At 40.5% G+C, this 21,716-nt stretch overlaps 4 protein-coding genes and 2 non-coding genes across 6 annotated transcripts in view; 3 read left to right on the top strand and 3 right to left on the bottom strand.

Annotated features, from left to right (window-relative positions):
* Positions 1-1,618: 1,618 nt before the first annotated feature.
* On the bottom strand, positions 1,619-2,196 carry LOC117579939. Its single transcript, XM_034266094.1, has 2 exons — positions 1,929-2,196; positions 1,619-1,874 (listed from the first exon to the last, which is right to left on the bottom strand). Exons 1-2 carry the CDS (start codon positions 2,129-2,131, stop codon positions 1,769-1,771), a joined length of 309 nt encoding a protein of 102 aa, XP_034121985.1. The 5' UTR covers positions 2,132-2,196; the 3' UTR covers positions 1,619-1,768.
* LOC117579935 (protein PIH1D3) lies at positions 1,633-15,761 on the top strand. Its single transcript, XM_034266090.1, has 5 exons — positions 1,633-1,639; positions 3,000-3,004; positions 14,401-14,533; positions 14,597-14,847; positions 14,912-15,761. The coding sequence occupies exons 3-5, from the start codon at positions 14,404-14,406 to the stop codon at positions 15,173-15,175; spliced, it is 645 nt and encodes a 214-aa protein (XP_034121981.1). The 5' UTR covers positions 1,633-1,639; positions 3,000-3,004; positions 14,401-14,403; the 3' UTR covers positions 15,176-15,761.
* On the bottom strand, positions 3,241-3,312 carry Trnam-cau. The gene has a single exon. It is a non-coding gene; the product is annotated as a tRNA-Met (tRNA).
* Trnam-cau lies at positions 3,604-3,675 on the top strand. Its single transcript has one exon. It is a non-coding gene; the product is annotated as a tRNA-Met (tRNA).
* LOC117579931 (venom protease) lies at positions 4,131-7,448 on the bottom strand. The gene is made up of 2 exons (XM_034266084.1): positions 6,675-7,448; positions 4,131-5,028 (listed from the first exon to the last, which is right to left on the bottom strand). The coding sequence occupies exons 1-2, from the start codon at positions 7,004-7,006 to the stop codon at positions 4,257-4,259; spliced, it is 1,104 nt and encodes a 367-aa protein (XP_034121975.1). The 5' UTR covers positions 7,007-7,448; the 3' UTR covers positions 4,131-4,256.
* Positions 10,146-21,716, top strand: part of LOC117579928 (venom dipeptidyl peptidase 4) — a 70,034-nt gene continuing 58,463 nt past the window's right edge. Inside the window, exon 1 of the mRNA XM_034266076.1 lies at positions 10,146-10,662. Within this exon, the coding sequence (XP_034121967.1) occupies positions 10,279-10,662 (384 nt within the window). The 5' untranslated portion in view covers positions 10,146-10,278. The remainder of the gene's footprint in view (positions 10,663-21,716) is intronic.

The following is a 21,716-nucleotide window of genomic DNA, read 5'->3' as shown; positions in this document are numbered from 1 at the left end:
GGTAGAGCGGTAACTTAAAACCTCAAAAAAAAAAAAAATAAATAAACTAAAAAGAGCTCTTGTTAGTAGTTATTGCATTGCTATGTATAAATTGTGAAAGGGGTGTGGTGTTCAGGGGGGGGGGGGGGGGGGGGGTATTATATTTTAATTCATGTGTGACGACTTGTGTTTTGAAATATAAAGTCAAATTTTATTTTTTTTTTCGTCTTAGGTTGCCGACCAATCTCTTGCACTTCTTCCCGGAAACTGACCCTCTCAATATATCCTTTACGGCCACGTTTCCTTCTCTCCTCCTTGCCACCTTGCATCCCTTTTTCACCCTCCCAGGATCCACACCAGAGGCTGCTGTCTGCTCTTCTTCTCCAGCCCTGTCGGTTATCGGCTACTTCAGAAAGCCGTCCATAACAATTTTAGACGCCAACCAATGTTTCTGAACGCCTTTACAAGCACATACCATAAAGAGGGGGTCAATGGAATACCGCTCTTGAGCGCCTTAGTGAAATACTTGATAATAAATAAGTATCAATTATATTTGTAGAAATATCCTTTGAGCTTCTTATTTTTACTTGACTATAAAATCTTAGAAAAAGACGGGATACGGGATTTGACTCTTGTCGCTGTATATTTGCTTGATCAGGATCAAGGATACTCACTTTTTCGCATTGTGAAAACACTTTGCGTACATTAAAAATATTTGTGCAGTTAATTGTTTCCACTAAAAACACAAATTTTCTGAATTTAAAGAAAACGGTCTTGGATTTTTACAATTGAGTTCTGCTACATCTTAACTACACGTTAAAATTTGCGCTGTTGCAAGGTTTGGTACTGTAATGCGCGATAACAGCCGCACTTAACAGTGCAATAACAGTGCATAGTTCGGTTTAGCTTTGGTTCAGTGGTTCCAAAGAATTAATGAACAAAAACTTGTCATTAGCGGGAAATTCAAACACTGCCCAAAGTAACATCAAAGATAAAACTACTCGACACGATTTTGCAGCTTCGATCCAGCCATACTTTTTCTGCAAGATATGGGGCTTAGAAATGGTTTGATGATACTTTTTTTTTACTATCAAAGAAACCGTTACAAGAAAAAGGTTTTAAAAAAAGTGTCTGTCATAGAAAAATTTTAAAGCCCTGTCATTCAGATAAAGTCGGTTTGGTAAGAAGCGGAAAAAAAGTTCGATTTTGTCGAGAAGTGTTATTATCCAGTTTTTCAGATGAAGTATGATAAAATATGTACATACACATGTACATTTGTATGTATGTACATATGTATGTATGCATGTATATGACAAGTACTGAAGTTGGATCCAGGAACACGCTTCGTCTTCACTGACCGCTGGTCCGCAGGTAACTAAGCCTTATTTATGCTAAGAAAGTTTCTTCTAGCAAGCCCCATCTTCATTTAATGTTAATTTTATTTCTTCTTCTAAGTAAATGTGGCTAAGGACCTGTCGGTGTCAAAGTAACAGCCAATAGTCAGCATTAAAAAACGTCAGTATCTAGTCAATTATGACACTTTGGCTTTGACACAATCTGAAAAAATTCAAGACTACTCACAAAGTTTTTAGTTTTTTGTTTACATTAGTATATAATTACAATAGTTACTACTTGCTCCTACTTCACAATAAAATCTACTGTTTTGGTCTGAATAATATTGATGTTAAGATGTGAATGTCGCTAGTTTGTCCCAATAGTGTCTTTGTCCGATTAATGGTGTGATACAAGTGTTTTTGTAACTTGCAATGTGAAGTTACTATTTTTTTGTTTAACTACTGTCGAGAGCCAAATCTTCAATCTCGGACGTTATTTTAGCCACATCAACTAGGGTATCGTCATCAGATACTTCCTCATCCTTCAGGTCCGCGTCCTCTGTTAACGGTTTCAAGTCGATTAATTTCCAATCTTCGTCAACTGCCTCGTTCTCTTCGGTATCTTTGTTACAAAAAGATGTGGTCAATTCGTTTAACGAATTCTCCAAGGTACCGACCCGAGCCAGGAGAAGATCCAAGCGTTTGTCCATCGCTTCCAGTGACTGAGAGCTGGAAGTAGGGTAGGCTGCACCTTTTGCCTTTACTTTCCGCACGCCAGAGCTGCTGCAAGGTTTCTCACTAGCGTTCGTCGAAGACATCTGAGTTCCGAAAATATTTTTTCGCTTTTCTGTCGAAATTTGTCAAATTTTTGTTGAACTGTAGATGAATTTGAAAGATGAATGTACACACATATGTCTCGGTGTGCTAAGGTCTCCCAAAAATGTCCCAAATAAAGATTCATTCAGAACAGCCAGCTAAGAGAGCGTTAAACTCCATATCACCACTCGAGACGAAAAAGAATCTCGATCTCCGACCACGCACACCTCCATCGGCATGGGTGTCCGGTACATGCACACGTACACATTCATATCTTTGGGTGCGGAGAACTTGTATCTTTTTATCTCTTGGAGCTTTTAGTGAGCGAGCGAGCGGCGAACGGTAAACAACAACTGGCGAGGCAGTAGCTGCGGGACCGCGACAAAACAAGGCAAAAACATTAGATTGAGGAGAAAACTCAAAGCCCACGAAAATGTGTCAGTCAGATGCGGAACCTGCGATCCAGTGCAAAATTTACATTTGAATAATTACGCAAGTCGCAGACACGTGAGTGCAGGAAGACTAATGTCTGAAAATGAAAAGTGGGCAAAAGCGAAAGTGGAAGTTCAAAACAATGCTCATTTGTACGTAGCATCTGCATATCTCCTTGAACATTTTAATGTGTAGTGTAATCAAGTGCAAAGCAGATACAATATTCGTCTATCCGTTATTCGCATCTATGTCAGAAAAAACAGAAGTTTCAACACCAGTTCTACGTAAGTTTCATTAGGCAATGATGGTATTTAAATTTCATATGTGTGTATGTTTAACTTTTTCACCCATCGCCGTCGTCTGGGAGCCGTTCATCTTTTGTTTGCCCCCTTGTATTTACAGCTGGTTGATGGAAACCAGTTTGCTAGCAAGCCATAGTCAGTGCTTCTAACGATATTTACTTTTTGGGCATCAGACGTTGAATTAACCCGCCTGAATTTCGGTTTCGAGCTGCACCAAGCGGTTGAAGTTTCTTACATTTTCCAGCTTTGTTCTTAGCGCCTAGTAAAGCAACTGTAATTTTTTATGGTATTATTCATATTTTTATGCTTTCAATCTGGAAAAACATTAAAAAATATAAAAAATTGAAAAAAGAAGCGCGACAGCGAAATTACCTAATTAGCAGAGCAAGGTTTCGATCCTCGGACCTCTGGGTTATGGGCCCAGCACGCTTCCACTGCGCCACTCTGCTTGTTCCAAAAATGTTGCCAGAAACTATTTATACCTGTCGGACGAACAACGTTCCACCCTGCAGTGCAAAGACAAAATGGGAGGAAATTGTTAAAGTTACTTATTACTTAAAATTTCAATTTTTATATCAGCAGATACAATAATCTATATATTAGCCAAGAATACTTGTATTCATTTTAAATAAAATAAAGTAAAATAAATTCAAGTCAGTACAAAATATAAAACATATAATAATTGCGCACCGCTTGCCAGCTGTCGGTTGTATAGCGCTTTAGACACATACAGCACAACGAGCAGAGTGGCGCAGTGGAAGCGTGCTGGGCCCATAACCCAGAGGTCCGAGGATCGAAACCTTGCTCTGCTAATGTTTCTAACTCGCTGTGTAGCGTTTATTTTTTTAAATCTTTTTACACCCGGTACCCGAAGGGTACATAGGGTCTATTGTATATGTTTCGTTTCCGACCCCATAAAATGTATATATTCTTGATTATCATCAATAGCCGTATCGATACAGCCATGTCTGTATGTCCGTCTTATTTGTCGGCTAGTTCTCATAAGAGCTAGAGCCACCTAATTTTGCCTCCAGACTGTTGTGCTATTCCACCTATACAAGTGTCGTTAAAATATTAGGATCGCCCTCTCCAACCCCCTCAAAAAATGCAAAATGTAATATGTTAAATTCCAAAAAAAAAACCACTTATGTACAATTTCACTGACTGAGTACCGGGTATAAAAGTTGTGACGCGTACGAAGCGTCACACAAACGTTCCTGCTCGTTTCTTTTCTTAAATCATTTATAAGCATTATTGCATACTTGGATATCTTATCTACTGCATTGTTTAACTTTATTCAGTTTGGTTAATACAAGAATATTGTATATGGACTACGCAACTAAAAGAGAAACTACAACTAGTGCGATGAATGGTTTACTGCCGTTACTAACAGTCAGTAATCCTCGTCGCAGAAGCAGCCATCCCGCGAGTTCTCCACAATCCAGTCTAGATACTTGGTCACTCGAGTGTAGACCCCCGGATAGTTAGGCCGCGCACATCCATTTCCCCAGGAGACGATACCGATTTGCTCGAAGCGTTTGTCGTCTGGGCGCATTCGAACCAAAGGCCCGCCGGAGTCGCCCTGACAGCTGTCGCGTCCACCCACTCCTGGATAGCCGGAACACATCATGTTCTTGGTGATCATCTTCTGGGTGTAGTTGGTTTGGGCCACACACTCCTCGTTGTCCAGAACCGGCACCTCAACCTCCTGCAACAGGCAGGAGGGCTTCCCATCCTCCTTGAGGGTTCCCCAGCCAGTTGCGGTAGCACGGGTACCCACAAACAGTTCGTTGCGCTGCGCCACGCGTGGCAGGCAGATAGGGCGTATGAAGCTGGTGATGGGCACTCTGTCGTTCAGTCGGAGCAAGGCAATGTCATTATCGAAGTTGGAGAAGCTGAATTTCTGGCTGAAGGCGCGCAGTACGAAGCGCGTTTCGGGCCGCTCTTTGTCGTTGCAGCGGTCATGCTCTCCGAAGGTCACCTTGATCATAAACCACATAAAGCCCTTGACGCAGTGCGCCGCTGTCAGCACGTAGCGATCGTTAATCAATGTCCCCCCACAATAGAACCTGTTGAAGTAACTCAGCCGAGCCATCCAGGGGTACTCGCTGACCCCAGCGGTGGTGCCTCCCACGATCCTTGACTCATCGTTCCGCTCGCCACATCTGGAAAGAGAGATCGAGATAACGATCAGATCGATTGGGTGCTGAAAACCAGTTCAAATGGGCTATGGGTTCAGAGTTCACCAACCTCGCCATAAAGAAAGTGTCAAACTGTCTTTATTGTCGGCCATAAAACAAATGAGCGATCTTTGCAGGCTTAATTGCTGTCATCTTTGGAAACACGATTCCACGTTCCATTAAACTGGTTTTAAAGTGCCAAAACCATGAACAAAATCGGAGAAAAGAAACTGCATTCAGAAAAATGTAAGAAACCACGCCAAGGAAGCGTACAAGATCGTTCTCATGTTTTTAGTATTTTTTGGCCACACAATCAATCGAAAAGCGATCCTCAGTGTGTGTCTGTTTAATCGTGTCATTGCCCCAAAATGGTGTCCCCGGCGTCCCGAAACAAAGAAGTAAAATGTGCGACAACGACCCACTTAGGAGACGACCAAGACGAAGACGCGGCATTCCCCGTACCACCTCCCTCGCAAACAATAATGTGACGCATTGGAATTGGGCTTACGCCTTATAGAGCCAGGCCTGTATAAATTACAAGTATTCATGTATTTGTGGTCAGTAGGTTCAAACATTCGCTCCTAAAGCCCAAACAGAGCTTGTTATCAAATCGTATGCAAATTAGAATTTTGTATTCTTTTAAACGCAAACACAAAGATATATTAAGAGAATACATACATATGAGATACATACAAACTCGTACACAAATATGTACACATATCATATAAAACAGGTTTTAGTCTTTTAAGAATGGACTTAAGTTAAACTTTTGATTGCCATTAATGGTTTAGGGGAAAATTTCCGAAAAATATGTGTAAAATAATGTCTCATCTGCAAAATTTGAATTCAATTGACGATCAATAATATTGACGAGCTGACCTCTACTATGATTCCTCGGGACTCCGTTTATCATACCTGATCAAACCTGAGCTGAATGGCCTTTTTCGATGTTGTTGACAAATGTTCAGCTATTTTTGGCTCAACAGCTCCACCCTTAGGAATAAGTTTCCTGCCCATCTCGTGCCTTCTACTGACTTCTTAAGTACCCTCGGGTACTTCCATATGCCAAAAGCCAAAGTTAAAATTCCCAATTGTTTGATAGTCTCTGGAAAAGTGCGTTCCAAATACATTTCTTGGGGATCAAGAAAATTCAAAGCAGATACGAAGAGAAGCTTCTACTGGAGGTTTGTTTCGAAAACACTAGGATTTAGTGAAGATGCAGGCAAATACTCGTAGCATACGTTTTAATGATGACTTATTTATCTATAATATGGTTTACAAAATAAAAAATATATCGTTTTAAGCAATACTGAAGTTTTGATTAGAAAATGTAGTGGGACCAAAGGAAAGCCTCAGTCACATTCTGTTTATATGTAGATGTGTTCTTAAAAAACCGAATTCAAGCGATGGGCCTTAAGGAGCGCAACGATTAAATCTTTGAAAGAACACCGACATCATTGCGTGATCTCCTCCTCGCAGGCACTCAAATGCTTCAGCGACTTTAACTGTTTGTGCCATTTGTATGCCGAGACAATGACAGCCCCAAAGTTGTTTGTCAATTTGCTGTTGGCGTTGTTGTTGTTATCTAACTGGAAGTTGTCATCATGACCATGACAGCTTTTGTGGCTCACCTGCAGGAACATGTCGGAGATGTTTGGTTCTGAGCTGCTGGCGAATTATTGCGATTGAAGGAACCAAGCCAATTCTTGATCGGATTTTGCCGGAATACAGGTTTATGGCCGCCGCCGACTGCCCCCAATGAGGAAGCGTTGATTGTCGCCCCAACTTCAGCTCCTATTTTAAGCTTCTTGGGCTGTTGTTGAGCTGCTGCACCCAAGGCCTGGTATTTTCCTGGTATGGAGGATAAAGATGATGTCGTTGTGTGTGTTGTTGAGGCCGGGGCCGGGCCAATGCAGGAAGCGATGGCCAGCATTAATGACCAGTGACGTAAGTTGAGCATCATCGTGTACTGGTTCTGATTCTTCTTCAGCTGTTACTGTTGCTGAGTTATGCAATTTAATGCAAGTAAGACTAATGAGCCTCTGCTTGAAACGCGTTACGCTCCTCTCGCACACGGAAAGTCGAATTCCGTTACGAATATTTCAATTCTAGATATATGGGAATCTTTTTGGAATTTTCGTTGCACTCCACTTGTTGACTATGTTAATCAAACACAGCTCATTCTACTACAGCTATAGTTTCTGCTGCGACTTGTTCTCGAAAATAATTGAATTATTTCTCACTCGTTTTGCACATAATTCAAAATGTCAACAACTCGCCCTGATCTGAGAATCTTCATTCTTTCCATACAAATGTATGTACATATGTAAAATGTATGTTCTCTTTTTCACTGTTTCTCTGGCGCTGTCTTTTTCCGCGTTTTATGTTTTTTTTTTGTTACCACCGCACACGCGAAAGTCTGCAAACTGACTGATTTGATACCAATGACCGCGCCTGCTCCAGACCCCAAGGCCCCTCCAAACAGCGCAGTCGACGCTGAAGCTGACTCCGCAGCAAAGAAAGTTGCGCATGCGCAGGGAATGCGTCGGCGCTGGGAATCGAGCAGAGGAAGCACAGGCAGAAGAACACAGAGAGCTAGACGGTAAAGGCGAGAGCGAGAGCGAAAGAGAGAGAGGGAGTGAGAGAGAGCAAGACACAGTTGGAGTTCGTTGTGTTCTCAATATGCTAATATGACAGTTTTGCTAGCGGTGTGTGTGTGATTCTTGTCGGTCCCAGTCTGTCTCCAGCTCTGAGTCGTTCCATGTCTTTGGGTCTGGGTTTGGGCCCTGCCGCCAAGATCGTCTGTTTAACGTTTACTTATTATTATCACGAAGCGTACATACCCTGAATAGCTGAATACCCACAATAGCTGAATAGATATTTATATTTATGAGTAATATATGTATATACATGCATACAGTTTAAAACCATTCATTTTAATCATCCAATACAACACAAATATGTATATAATCTAATCAATACATTTTCTGAGTGTAAAGGCATGCTTTCATATTTTCTAATGGCGCATAAGTACATTACCAATATGTACATCCTTTAAGTTAGGCAAATATGTACATACATATGTATGTAAGTTTATTTAATGGTCCCTGGGGTGAAAAGCCGTGGTTCCATTCCTTTTTTTGTTCACCCAAGAAACATAGACTACATTTTTTTATTCAGGAGGGAGATAGGTTTCAGTCTAAAACCAACTATTTATGACACTACTACGAAATTACACATATGGTACACGATCTGGGTCTTTTACCACACACATAGCAGGGAGCATTCTGTGGTATTTTATTGAACGTTTTGGTAATTCACCTGTCATCTTTTCCGAAACCTTTTCACTTGTTCAGGAAGAGGGAGCAAGGGAAAGAGAGAGATTGGGAAGTCCGACTGTTTTTATGCCTGGTACTCGAGGAGTAAATATGGTATTTGGAAGTATGGATGCAAAACTTGGTTACCCCATCTCTTATGGTCTCTGAGTACTAGGCGCTCATAAGGACGGACAGATAGATGCTTTGTGGGGTCCCTACTCGTTTTTAACTTATTTTTTTAATAATTTGTTATATGTGGTTTTTTTTTTTTTTAACTTTTTCAGAGGTAGCGTGAGAGAGCTAAAAATTCTCGATCAATTCAAAAACCTAAGAAACGCGTATTTTTCCTTTATATACAGACATATTTTAGGATTTTTTTTTAATTTCAGTATATTTTGAGTACTGAAGCCATACATATTCTGGTAGTTGGGCGTTTTTCATTTCTTTTTAGTTGGCTAACCAATTTTAGTTCATGCGTCTCTCCATACATTTTGATGAGCAAACCCTGAAACGACGCCCAATTAATGCACCTGTCAGTAAAATAATGGAGAACACAATATATAATTATTTAATTATATAAATGTATTATATAATGTTTTCGACTTACCCGAGTTAAAATTTCGTAAAAAATACCTCACATCAATTAATATTTTTGTATTTTAAAATTTAATATTTCCCAGACGGTACGCTAAAACCACAAAGTGTTTGTGTTGAATTTTTAGCTGCATAAATCAGTTTTTCAGATAAACAACCAGATGTATGATACCTAAGTTTTGTGTACCTCCAAAACAATCGTTACAAAAAAATACCAGCAATAAGCATTCTTAAAAAAAGTTCTGAACAAAACCATAATTCATTAAAAAATCGGAGTGCCCGATATCTATCAGAACGAGAAGGGACGTGGAGAAGCAGTCTGGAGCAAAATTTGGTGGCTCTTCCATTTATAGTCTCTGAGAACGAGACGGACAGACGGGCGGATGTTCAGACTGACAGACATACAGATATAGACTCGGCTATTGATGCAGATCAAGAATATATGTACATATATACTGTATGGGGTCGGAAACGTTTCCTTCTTTGCGTTACATACATTCACTTTTTGCACAATTACAATATACAGTATTTACTCTTCGAGTACCTGGGATAACAAATTGTCTTCAGACCATTTCTAATCCCCATTTCTTTCAGAAAAGTTTGTCTGGATCGAAGCGGCAAAATCGTGTCAAGTAGTTTAATTGAATCAAGATCACTTATTTATATTCAGTACAATGGTACTCACAATTGACATTAAGGATCCTCAAGCTTAAGAACTAAATATTTACATACATATGTCTCCAGGGAAATAATCAAGTACATTGTTTTGTCCTATTGTCTCTGATTTGTCTCCGTGTTTTTCTTTTGTTTTATATTTTGTGGTAAAGTTCCATCAAAAGTATTGCAGTTTCACTTGAAAAATTATCCATATTTTTAAATTTTGTTAAAGTCTACTTATCTATCCGGCAATAATTTGTCTTTTTACTTCCTTATTCCCTGGTTTCTTTGGCATGTTCATCGCCATTTGCAATTGCTATTAGCTGAATTTTCTTGTAAGCCCAGGGCACTCACCATCCACTTTCCAGTTCGCTTATGGAAAACTCAACAGTCCATGCCGAAAATAAGAAAAAAGAAATTTCAATAGGTTCCTTATTAATTGAAAGCATGCATTCAAATTTTCCTTAACTAAACTTTTATAAATTTTTACATATTTTGCAGCACACTTATTGTTCTCAGAAACCAAATGAGACGCCCTGCATCTGTAAGCAAAATTTTACAAACCCAGGGGAGCAGAATGCAATTCGCTGACATGCGAGGAAAACATTGCATCACGGGGTAGTGAGAAAAAGAGATTGCAGCAGATTAGGAAGACTAGCCAAGCAAGATGGATATGGACGGGGCTAAGAAAGCAGCATTTACCGACGAAGGACCCAATTCCAGAAACAAGCGACGAATCAGGTTTGCCCGACGCACCGCCGTCCAAGGGCGCGGCAGTATAGGAGGCGTAAGTGCCGGGATCTACAAGGCATTTCGAGAGCGCTTCCTGAGCAGCGACGATTCAGGGGACTATCGCAAGTTAAGGCAGCGCGATGCGGAGGCCGGCCAAGTGTGGAGTGATCATTTTCAATCCAGTGGCAGCTCTGGTGGGGAAAGGGAACAGGAGCCCAGCAGTAGCAGCGTGGAGGATCTTTTTACCAGCGAGACGGAGCACCGCCAATGGCGACGCCAGTCTGCTGAGCTTCGGCGCAGAGGAGCAGGCCGCAAAAAGGTTAGTGTCACGCGCACTGTCTTCCCAGCTAAAGCTCTTGGTTAGCCACTTTCCATTTTAATATCTGATTGAGCAAACTAGATACATACATGGCCCCAGATATATCTTTCAATTTCAGTTAAATCCATATGTTTATACGCTTTCATAAATAGAGGGGGATATACAATCGGTTCACTCTCAGTTTAATTTATTTACTTCTATTTTATTAATTTCCATTACTCTATTAAATGATCGTCATGATCAGAATGATGTGGATAGCGTGTAAAGAGGTATAATTTGGTAATGGGGCTAGTGGACGCTATGCTCTGTTTCAGGGGTATGAGTTAATTTTGGTTTTCTGTTGGCGGGTTATTCATACATGCATTCATACATACCATCATATGTACATATGTATATACATATGAATTTAGTTTAATTAATTTGAATGATTTTAACGAGTCAGTGATTTCAGTGAGTCAGTGCACGCGTGACTTTAGAGTCACCATTGCCCACTCATTCCAGAGAAAAATGTTTGTAGTATAAGTAGTACATATTTATACCCGGTACTCGATGAGTAAATAGGGTATATTGTATTTCTGCGGAAAAGTGTTGCACACAGAAGGATGCGTTTCCGACCCTACAGAGTATATATGTATATTCTTGATCAGCATCAAAAGCCGAGTAGATTTAGCCATGTCTGTCTGTCCGTCCGTCTGTCCGTCTGTCTTGATCTTAGAGACTATAAAAGCTAGACCCACCAAACATTGCATCCAGATTGCTGTATGCTCGCACTGTTACAAGTGTATTTCGCCCCGACCCTTCCGCCCCGCAAAGGGCGAAAATCTCTTAAGTCCCAATTTTGAAGAAAAAAGAAAACTAAAAACGCCATTCCGTAGGGAATGCCCATATCTATCAGATCACCAAATTGGGATCAGATTGGATCATTATTGTAGACAGAATGAAGAAATTAATTTGCAGTGGCTAAACCCACCCTGTCCAGCAGCTTTGGTTATTTTTTGTACATTCTCTCGTTCCACACTCTGCTTCGTGCAGCCGCACACTCTAGGGGAGGTAAAAAATGTAAAATGAAAAATGTAAAATTTGAAAAATAAACCATTAAGGTACAGATGTACTACTGAGTACCGGGTATAAAAGTGTGAAGCGTAAGAAGCGTCTCACACGTCCTTTCTCGTTAGTTTTCTTTTATCTTCAAAATTGTCAATTCAGCACACTTTCGCGATTTGCGATTTGAAATACACTTGTAACAGTGTGAGCATACAGCCTTCTGGGTGAAAATTTGGGTGGCTCTAGCTCTTATAGTCTCTGAGATCGAGGCGCTCCACCAGACGGACGGACGGACAGACAGACAGGGCTATATTGAATATATACACTTTGTGGGGTCGGAAACACTTCCTTCTGAGTGTTACATACATCAACTTTGTGCACAAATACAATATACCCTATTTACTCTTCGAGTACCGGGTATAATTATTATCAAACCATTTCTAAGCCCCATATCTTTCATAGAAAGTTGGTCTATATCGAAGCGGCAAAATCCTGTCGAGTAGTGTAATTTATAACATATAAATTTAGAGTGCATACAAGTTGAAGGAAGAAAAGAATGAACGAATGTATAAATAAACAGTCGAAAAAATGTGCGCCAGTGTGGCACCGATAAAAAAAACCCCAGCGTATACTAGGTATTTTGTCCGCCTTCTCTGTTTCGGCTCAGCAGGAACAAATATCACGTAACTGTCAGGTGCGCCTTCAGGCACCCACATGTTCCCGATGTTGGGCTGCTTTCCTTGATTTATGCACGCTACTTAATGACTTCTTAATTACATTTTATGTAAAAACCAAAAATAATATCTTGTTGAAAACAACAGACAAGAATTCAAAGGGATGGAAGTTGTAGATGTTGAGAACACAAAAATCGCAATCCTTGGCCGGGAGGAACACGTCACGCCACGCTGACAACACAATGCGGATACCGCTTTCACTTTCACCATACTAGCTGTAGCTGCTGTCGCCCAGAACTTCCAGTGTTCCATCTTGTGCAAAAAAGTCTCTTTGGCAATGGCCTTGTGGGTGCTGAAAAATGGATGGTTTCAGAGGGGTCCATATAATGGGTTAGCAGGAACAGAAGGTCATGTGTATTAAGTCAACACACATTTTACATGTCTTTCTGTAGTTCAATTCAATCTGTGCGCCAAGCAAAATACAATTACACCATGGATTCATGTTCATTGTCTGGATGCGTGGCGTTGCAGCATCTGGGTTCAATGAAATCTGTGCGCCAACCAAAATACAATTACTCCATGGATTCATGTTCATTTTATGGATGCTTCGCGTTGCAGCATATGGGTATCTGGATGACTTAGAGTCTTTTCGGATGTGCCGATACTGATGCGCATTCGACAGGACACATACCCTGTGCTCGATAGTTATTGGATTAGAAAGGTTGGATGTGTGTGCGGAATAACGCTAAAATTCAGATACATGATGCTTGCAATGCTGTTGAAGAGCAAATTGATAAAAAAAAAGGGGTTTTGATTGGGCCCAGTGAAAGAACAGGTTACCGGTCAAAGGCGAAAAGGGTCAAAACTTAGGGCTCAATTCTATTTAGGGAAGCAAGCCATGTAGTAAGACCACTAGTAGAGGGGAATCAATATATCTCACCTGAAAATACATCGAAGTACATTATAACTCAAAGCTTTACCAGAAAAATATTTAGTATGACAAATAGTACTAGCAAAAAATGAAATATATACATCATTTTAACTCAGCTGTGGGACAGTGCAAGTTAACAAACACGACTGCAATCTTTAAAATGCTGAGACACGATAGTGTCTGTCAACTGTGTAGGACAGACCCTTGCAGTGGTCATGTCGATTGTCGCAAATTAAGCGTTGTCAAGTGGATGCCCTTGACAAGGAGCAAGAATCCCTTTCGTTTTTTCTTGTTTAGGGCCCGGGACACTTTCTCCGATATTTCGTGTTAAACAAATTTAACACGTTGCTGGCGACAGGATAAAAAACGCGAACTGAAAATATTTTTTTGTCAGATGTTTAATTCAGACCCCACTGGGCTATGGATGTGGCTGTGGCTGTGGCTATTGGATCTCAGCCATGTCGTTAACGGGGTCACGTTTTCATGCTGCTCACTTTTCCCAGTCCGGCAGCTTGAAAGTGAAATAAACGTTGACCCAGTGAAAAATTCACAATTTTTGTTTCTGCGTGGCCACAGCAAGGTCAAACCTAGAGCATTAATTACACAATTTATAAGTCGCAAAACAATTGTTTTTGACAAGTGAAATACTTTGTCAGAGAGCAGTTGGCGAAAAAAAGACCACTAAAAAAAGGAGCCCAAGTTTATAATTGAAATGGCCACCCCCAAGGAGGGCCTATGTTCCTGTTGCGGCTTCACGTGAGAGGGAATTGTCGTCGGAAGGGAGGCAATGTGTTTTCAAAGGGAACTGGGTACTACCATTTTCGAGTTGGCATAGTAACCTGTCTATTTATCACATCAAAATAAACAATTATTTAACCAGGAATGAATAGTATCGAGTTGGCCATGGAAATATATACATGTTCTCTATATGTTGGATTTAAGGAATCAAGATTTCACTGAAAACTAAAAACCAACCTCCATTTATTTTTCGAGTCGTATTTTATATATTAAAAAGTCAACAAAGTGTTGCAGGAATAATTAATAAAAGAATAAGTAAAAGGAGGGAGAAAGAAGCATTCGACATATTTCACAATGTCGGTATTCGACAATCCCGACCAACTGCGTAAGCTGCAAAACCTTTTAAATCCCAGGCAGACACGTCCCGGTATCGACAACAGCAGCAGCGAGGATGAGGATGAGTCCGTGGTGAGGCACACGCGAAGTGAGTATGCGCCGACAGGACCATTGCGAAAGTGTGTATTAAGGAGATATCTTCATGGTTCAGCACCCGGCAGCATTGGTCCTCAGACAGACGCGGCATCAGCATCGTCTGCTAGTGCCAAGACAAAGAAAAAGAAAAAGCCCAATCCCTTGGCCACTCCCTTGGTGGAGGAGCAAAAGAAGCAGCCTGATACCCTTGAGGAGTGGCAAGAGCAGCAGGAACGAGAGGACACTGATATTCTGGAGACCAGAAAGTGCCCAGAATACACCATGACCTACAGCCAGGCCGTGGGTACTGAAGATGTCTTCCTGCAGGTTGCCTCAACTAACTTTGTCCGCTAGCCCAAGATCGTTTAGTAACTCCACGAATGCATTTTAGATGGGAAATCGTACGGGCTCATCAGCTAGCTGCGAAAATCTTATTCTGGATATTCATCTTCCAGATGAGGAGACGACAGCAGACAAGATGAAATTGACTCTGCAGGAAAGGGATTTGGATCTGGCCACCGTTCTCTATCGCCTTCGCCTGCCTCTGCCCCATCCCGTAGAGGTGGATCGCTGCCAAGCCAAATACAGCACGGAACTTAGGAAGTTACGCCTAACGCTCCGCTTACGTCGGGAGCTAGATTATGTCAACTTTTGAATAGAGAAGCAATTGGAGCTCTTGATACACACGATACACAACACATATCATGCGACAAACGATACACGACAGAAACGCCATTTAGCTCGACTCTCCCAACATTATCTTTCCTGGTAGTCATCCCTTCTCCCCTCTCCAGTAGTTACAAAACTAGACTTTGAACTAAACATATCAATGAACAAATTTGATGTAGTCGTGGAGCAATCTTTCAACTAAAGTTATAAATGTTAATACAAATTTACTGTTGCACCACTGCAATTGCATGTTGCAGTTGCTCGTCATATGATGCAATTCGCTGGCCTTGGCAGCATTTTCCGCAGATCTAAAGCAAATATCGTGACGGTAGTGAACTTCTCGCATTGGAAATTTAATTGGCGGTACTTTAGCCTCGCTCTCTATTGTCGAGTAGCGAATACGCCTCATGGTTCGTGCAGTTTGGTCAAATCACAAAAAACGCTGAAACGGGGCATGAAGTATTCTCCGACCTCTCCGGTTTCTCCGATCCTTTATGACGCTGTCAAAAATCACTTTTGGTAAATATTTGTCATGCACAGGCAGCCAGTGACATAACAAAAGTCAAATACAATAAAGTAAGCAAAGAAAAATGAAAAGTAGAAAATGGAAATTCTATTATACATACCTCGGCAATGACTTTGCCAGGCAGAACTTTGGTTTTGGTCCCACAATTACTTTCCTCTGGGTCTTTGGCTGCGTTTTTGCTCATTTACTCTAACTGACGCTGGCACATATCAATTTGTGCGCTCCGGGCAAGCTGAGACCCCAATCTCCCTTCGACCACGGAGACATGATAAAGTGCCGACGAGCGCTAACCTCCCTTTTTTAAAGACAAATAAAACAGACAAGTAGGTGAGACGTCTGTGAGACGCTTCGTAAGCATCACAACTTTTATACCCGGTAGGTCAGTCAGTATATCTTTTTTGTTATTTAATCACTACAGCGAAATTTAATGGTTGCACGACGATGAGCTTTGACCAGGTACTTTAGTTTATGTTGGGGGAATATTTGACAAAATATATATATATTTTACTGAACATTTTGAACTCAAACGAGAAGGAACGTGTGAGACGCTTCTTACGCGTCACAACTTTTATACCCGGCACTCAGTACTACATCTGCACCTTAGCGGTGTTTTGTCAAATTTTACATTTTTTCTTCATCTGTCATCTACATCTACAACACTTCTCACACCAAGACGCTCCTTTAGCTCGCTCCCCTTTCCTAGACCCACACACTGCAGACTCGCGGCAGAGGTAGTGTCCGCACACAGCAGAAGCAGAGTGTGAATGAGAGAATGTGAAAAAACTGACTATAATAATCCAATATGCTAGAGAATAATCAATCTGCTTTTGATGCTAATCAAGAATATATATTCTTTATGGGGTCGGACACATTTTCTTCTGCGCGTTACATGTCATCCACTTTCGAGCACAAATACAATATACCCTATTTACTCTTCGTGTGCCGGGTATAAAAAGTTTACACTAGTTAAAAAAACAAAATTAATAAATTTTTGGACAATGGAAGGAAGAATTTAAGTTATGTAAATGCCACAGTCTTGAGTCTGGGTGTACATATATTTTCGAATGTATCCGAATATTATATCAGTTAAAAAATGTTGACAAGGTTTGTTTCATATTTAGTCGTCATTGTTACAACGGTTCATAAGGCGATACTGGAAAAGTTATCGTTAAGGTAATTGATTTGAAATTGCCGAGGAAGGCTGACCGACCGGAGACGACTAACCGTTCAATGAAATTCAACAGGTCAAACAAACAAACCAACAAAAAATTTTCCATGTCTTGAAGCTACATTTCAGCAAGCAAAGAAATGGAAAACTTCCCAAAAAGCAGAAAAGTACGCAAAACTTACAGAAACCAAATGACAAACCAGAAACGCCTTTTTACCTTTTTCCGCATTTTTCGCCTTTTGTAGTGGCGCAAGGGAGCGGGGCGCAATTGTAAAATACACTTGTAACAGTGTGAGCATAGAGCCATCTGGATGCAAAATTTGGTGGCAGAACACAGAATAAAAATGTAAATTGTGCCCACTAGTCTAATGTGACACTTTACACTTGGAATTCTAGGTAGGCCAGCACAGAAAAATAGTAATTTGAATTGTAATAAAAGTTGTGTGCATGTAGTAATCCTTGAATGGAGGCATGTCCTTGCCTGTGTTTCTGCTTTTTCATAAATAATTGTTGCAGTCTGCCACACTTGAAAAATGTAATAAGCAAAGAACGCAATATCTCAGTGCCAGTCAGATCCGCTGAGTATTTACGAGTGGTTAGCCAGGTGGAAATATGTAGCGTTTCAGTATTTGTAGAAGCGGTTGATTGGAATTTCAAGCCAGGGAACATCTTTCGATGGTCCATGATTTTTCCTTTTAACTTTTTCATTTTTAATTTTCCCTTGTATACATCTATTGCCCTTCAGCACTAGGTTTTGGGCTTCTGTGCTAATTGCCCTCAGATTAAAGTTAGCTGGAATTACAGCTTACAAGTCCGGTTTGCAACAAGTCACCTAACTGAAACCGAATCTTTCCTGGAATCTATTAGCCATTGCATGGGCCCTAGCGTGTAGGTCACTGGAAACTTTTCTCTTTTTTCAACTTTTTTTGCTTCATTTTCTTCCTCATAAATCCTGCGGTTTTTTTTTTTAATGACCTGTACAACTTTTTCCAGGTTTCCTCAGCACAGGGTAATACGAATATATTTAAAAAATAACAGGAGCGATAAAGAAAAACGTAAATTTTTTGGCTTAAGGGACTTAAAGTTTTGCGGAAATCTGGGAAACGAAAAGAAAAGTTGAGAACTCATCAAAAAGCACTAGCGATACTTTATAAAATTTTGGATTCCCTCTCTACTGAATTGTACACACATATTTACAGAGTTATATTTAAAGAAAATATCATAAAAACTCTCATAAAATTCCCCATTATTCAGACTAGTCATCCCCAAACACACAAGCATTGTATTTACATATCAATTTTCTCACGCAGTTTCTTTGACATTCGCAATTTACCGAATCTACCATTTTGGTCGATATACTTTCCACAGCTCATTAGCACTAACAAATTGGACCGAAAACAGAGAATGGTTGAAAGCAGACACAAAGCCACCATAAGGAAGAACATGCAGGCGAAGGCGACTTGCAAATATCACACATACGACATGTTGTAAAGTCTGTTTGCTCGTCTCTTGTAATTGTAGCTACATCTTCAGCTGGAAAAGCTTAAATGTTGCTGCATGGCGAAATAACAAAATCATTATCGAATTTAGTTAAGTTGCTTGGTCGAAGTCGCAGTTGGTTTAGGGCAGCGCATAACGACCGCTTTAACATTTTTTTCCAGATTAATTCAACATAGTAACAAATTCAACTAGAAGGAGCAAGCGAAAATAAGTGGGAGCATGGGTGGGGTGGGAGCTGCCACTCAAGCAGCCATATAAATTACATGCAGACATGAGGCGCATACGAGAGCCGTAAGGATGCGAAGGTCTTGCCATTAAGTCGCACACGTGTTAGTCCACAGAGGGTGGCAATGGGAAAGTCAGACAAGTCATTCCTGTAGTGCTAGCGGCAGCCGATGGCTCTTCCAACACACTTTCTCAAGTGGCTTCTATTTCCCTCAACCCCTAATTAAGATATATGTAAATACTACAACAAAAGCCATCAAAGACCACCAAAAGTTGATAAAAAGAAATTGTTACATTAATTCTCTGCAACATGGCTGTTAACACACGGCATTTACGAGTATGTTTCCCCGACATTGTCACGTGTCTCGACTAGAAAACATAGAGGTAAAGAGCCAAAAAAAACAAATAAAAGGCAAATGCCAATGTCAAAGTCTAGCTAAAGTGAATGTCTTTTCTTTCCTTGAGAAGGGGCTCGGCGTGACCTTTTCAATGTTGGAACACTCCATATAGGTTATGGATCCCATAAGTATATGTAAATAACAAAAAAGAAATGGTTGTATGACATTCAATTAGATCATTAAATAGTAGTGTCGGTGAGGAAGCCACATGATGTCATGTGATTCGGGCAACAGATTAGCCAACAGTTGCTCGATGGTGAGAAATGATAATTTAATGGGTTAATGTCATTAAACAAGCTTGGAAAAGTATAAAAGTAATTAAGGAATTGTTTCAAATAGAGCGAATTTATGTTATGTGAAAAATCATGGACCTTTAATAGCTTGATTTCTGATTGAAATACTTTTTTCTACATACATGTTCATTACTGACCAGAGCAAGCCTTTGATGGTTGATAGTGAAAGGAAGAGTATGAAGAAATGGTTGGCCAATATTAAGCACATAAAGGCGAAAACAGACTGAAAGAGTAATGGCAGCGACGGAAGAAGCAACCGTCCCAGCCAACCAGCAAGGCGAGAGAATGAATGCTGCATTTCTGTCTTTTGGGCTTTGTTTTCTTTTTTGTCGTTTGGGTTTCAGTGGGGTTCGAGCTGGGTGTGTGTGAACCTTGAGGACATCGTCATCAGCATCACTCTCATTGCAGTCGTTAAGTTATAGACTTTGATTTCGTTTCCTCCGTTCAACTGTGGCGCAACTTTTATCCCCAACCGACCCCACCCCTTGCCAAGTTGTTTCCGAGATTTATTTGCCTGATGACATGGTAAAGTCGCAAAGGCAGTCGACATCCATATCCTTTGCTAACTTTTCTCAAAAGTGGCTTTAATTGATTTCAGCTTTTAAATCTCAGCTGGACACATTTTACACTTTACTTAGCTTTAAGGAGGCGACGATTGGATGACTCTCTGTGACATTTCCTCGTTTCATCCCAATTCACTTTGAATTGAATTTTCAATATTTTGTAAAATATTTTTTTTTTTGAAATGCCCGAAAAACCATCAGAGGATTTTCTGGGCAAGGTCCTTCTCGAAGATAAGCTACTTGTGGAGAATTCCGACAGTGCCAACAGCAGCGATTATGCCGACTTGGCCTTGGGAGCTACGGGTACCGAAGAAGATACTGAAGAACCCAGTGAGTTCGATCAGATTTTGATTGGAATTCAGGAGCGTATGTCGCGTGTTATGGCACGAGTGAATTCGAGCTGTACACAGATTAACCAGTTACACCGGGATCTGAAGGCTCAGCTCCCCATCAGGATGAACACAGATGAGGCTAAGGCCGATATCGAAATGGCTTCTCAGAAAAAGATGACTGAAAATCTATGTGGCTCAAACCCAAATAACTGAAGAGTTCTTAACAGAAAAGGGGGAAAAACTAAAGAGGTGAAAACTATAAAGGACCTATGAATGTCAATTCAATAATTCCCAAGAAAGTTACATACTTGTAAATCAATTGCAAAAATGCAAAATAGTCTCCCATTATAAATATTGAGTTAATTTAGTTAATTCCAGGATAAAAACAAAAACAAATAAATGGGTTCCCTTTCTGTGTGGACCCTAATGTACTTGAAGGAACTCAACCAGGACAGTAGCCTAGCCCCCATGCTTCTCAAAAATATTTGATCCCAGCGTAAATGATTTCAATTCTGGTGATCAGAAAATATGACAACAGCTTAGGAGTTTATCTAACTCAAAATATGTCCAAATCTAAATATCCCTAATTTCAACCCATCCACAGTAATATGTGCCACTTTCCCTGACATTCCCAATTTATTTGATACTTTCTTTAAACCAACAATACTCTAAAACCCTGCTCAAGTTCTGGCTTTGTTCTTTCGACTGCAAATAAAGTTTTCATTGAATTTTTCAAGGGCTTTTTGTTTTCCCAAAACTTTTCCAAACCTCAAGATTTTGCATTTTGTCCAATACAAAGACAGATTGCCGGGAGCCCAAACAAATATGCTAAGAGCTATAAATGAGCATGAGAGAACATTCACAGCGTCTGGCCCAAAAATTGGCAGTACTTAGCTGTGATAGGGCCGGGCCCAGCCCGGAGTCAAAGCTGAATATAATTCGCCATAAATTGTTGACACAGCAGCGTTGAGTTATATGCAATTTTTTTATTGTCAACTTACGAAAATGTCAAAAACATTTTGTCAGATGGCAAATCTCGACAGCAAAGCAACAGCAACAGCCACGATAACAATTGCGCAGCGCGTTTATCACTTCAACTGCTGCAACTTGGCACGTTCCATCCGCCTTCTCCCCGCCGACTGGAACTGTTGTCCGCCTGACAGCATTTTCATAGTCGAGCAAGTAATGCAGCTGGAATGGGTAGTCCCAGAGTCCTAAACTCGTTCACTGTCGTTTATTTTGTAACAACTTCAGCTTCATGCTTTAGTAAACTTTTCCCCAAAGTTGCCTCTTCTTTGCGGGTGATATCCACCTTGAATGAGGCCAATTCACCGGGATGAGTTAGTGAGAGTGGAACGATACGAATTTTTCTGGCTGGCTGTAGAGCTTTGTCCAGTCTCGAAAAATGCATGTGTACACACATACATATTCTGCTTGCATGGATATGATTTTTTACAGTGCTGTCGAAACATACCCCTATGAATGCTATTAGTTTGTATTATAGAATATATTCGATATACAA

This window comes from Drosophila guanche, unplaced genomic scaffold, assembly GCF_900245975.1.
Source record: "Drosophila guanche unplaced genomic scaffold, DGUA_6, whole genome shotgun sequence".
NCBI classification, from domain to species: Eukaryota; Metazoa; Arthropoda; class Insecta; order Diptera; family Drosophilidae; genus Drosophila; species Drosophila guanche.
This window is presented reverse-complemented; position numbering and strand designations above follow the sequence as displayed.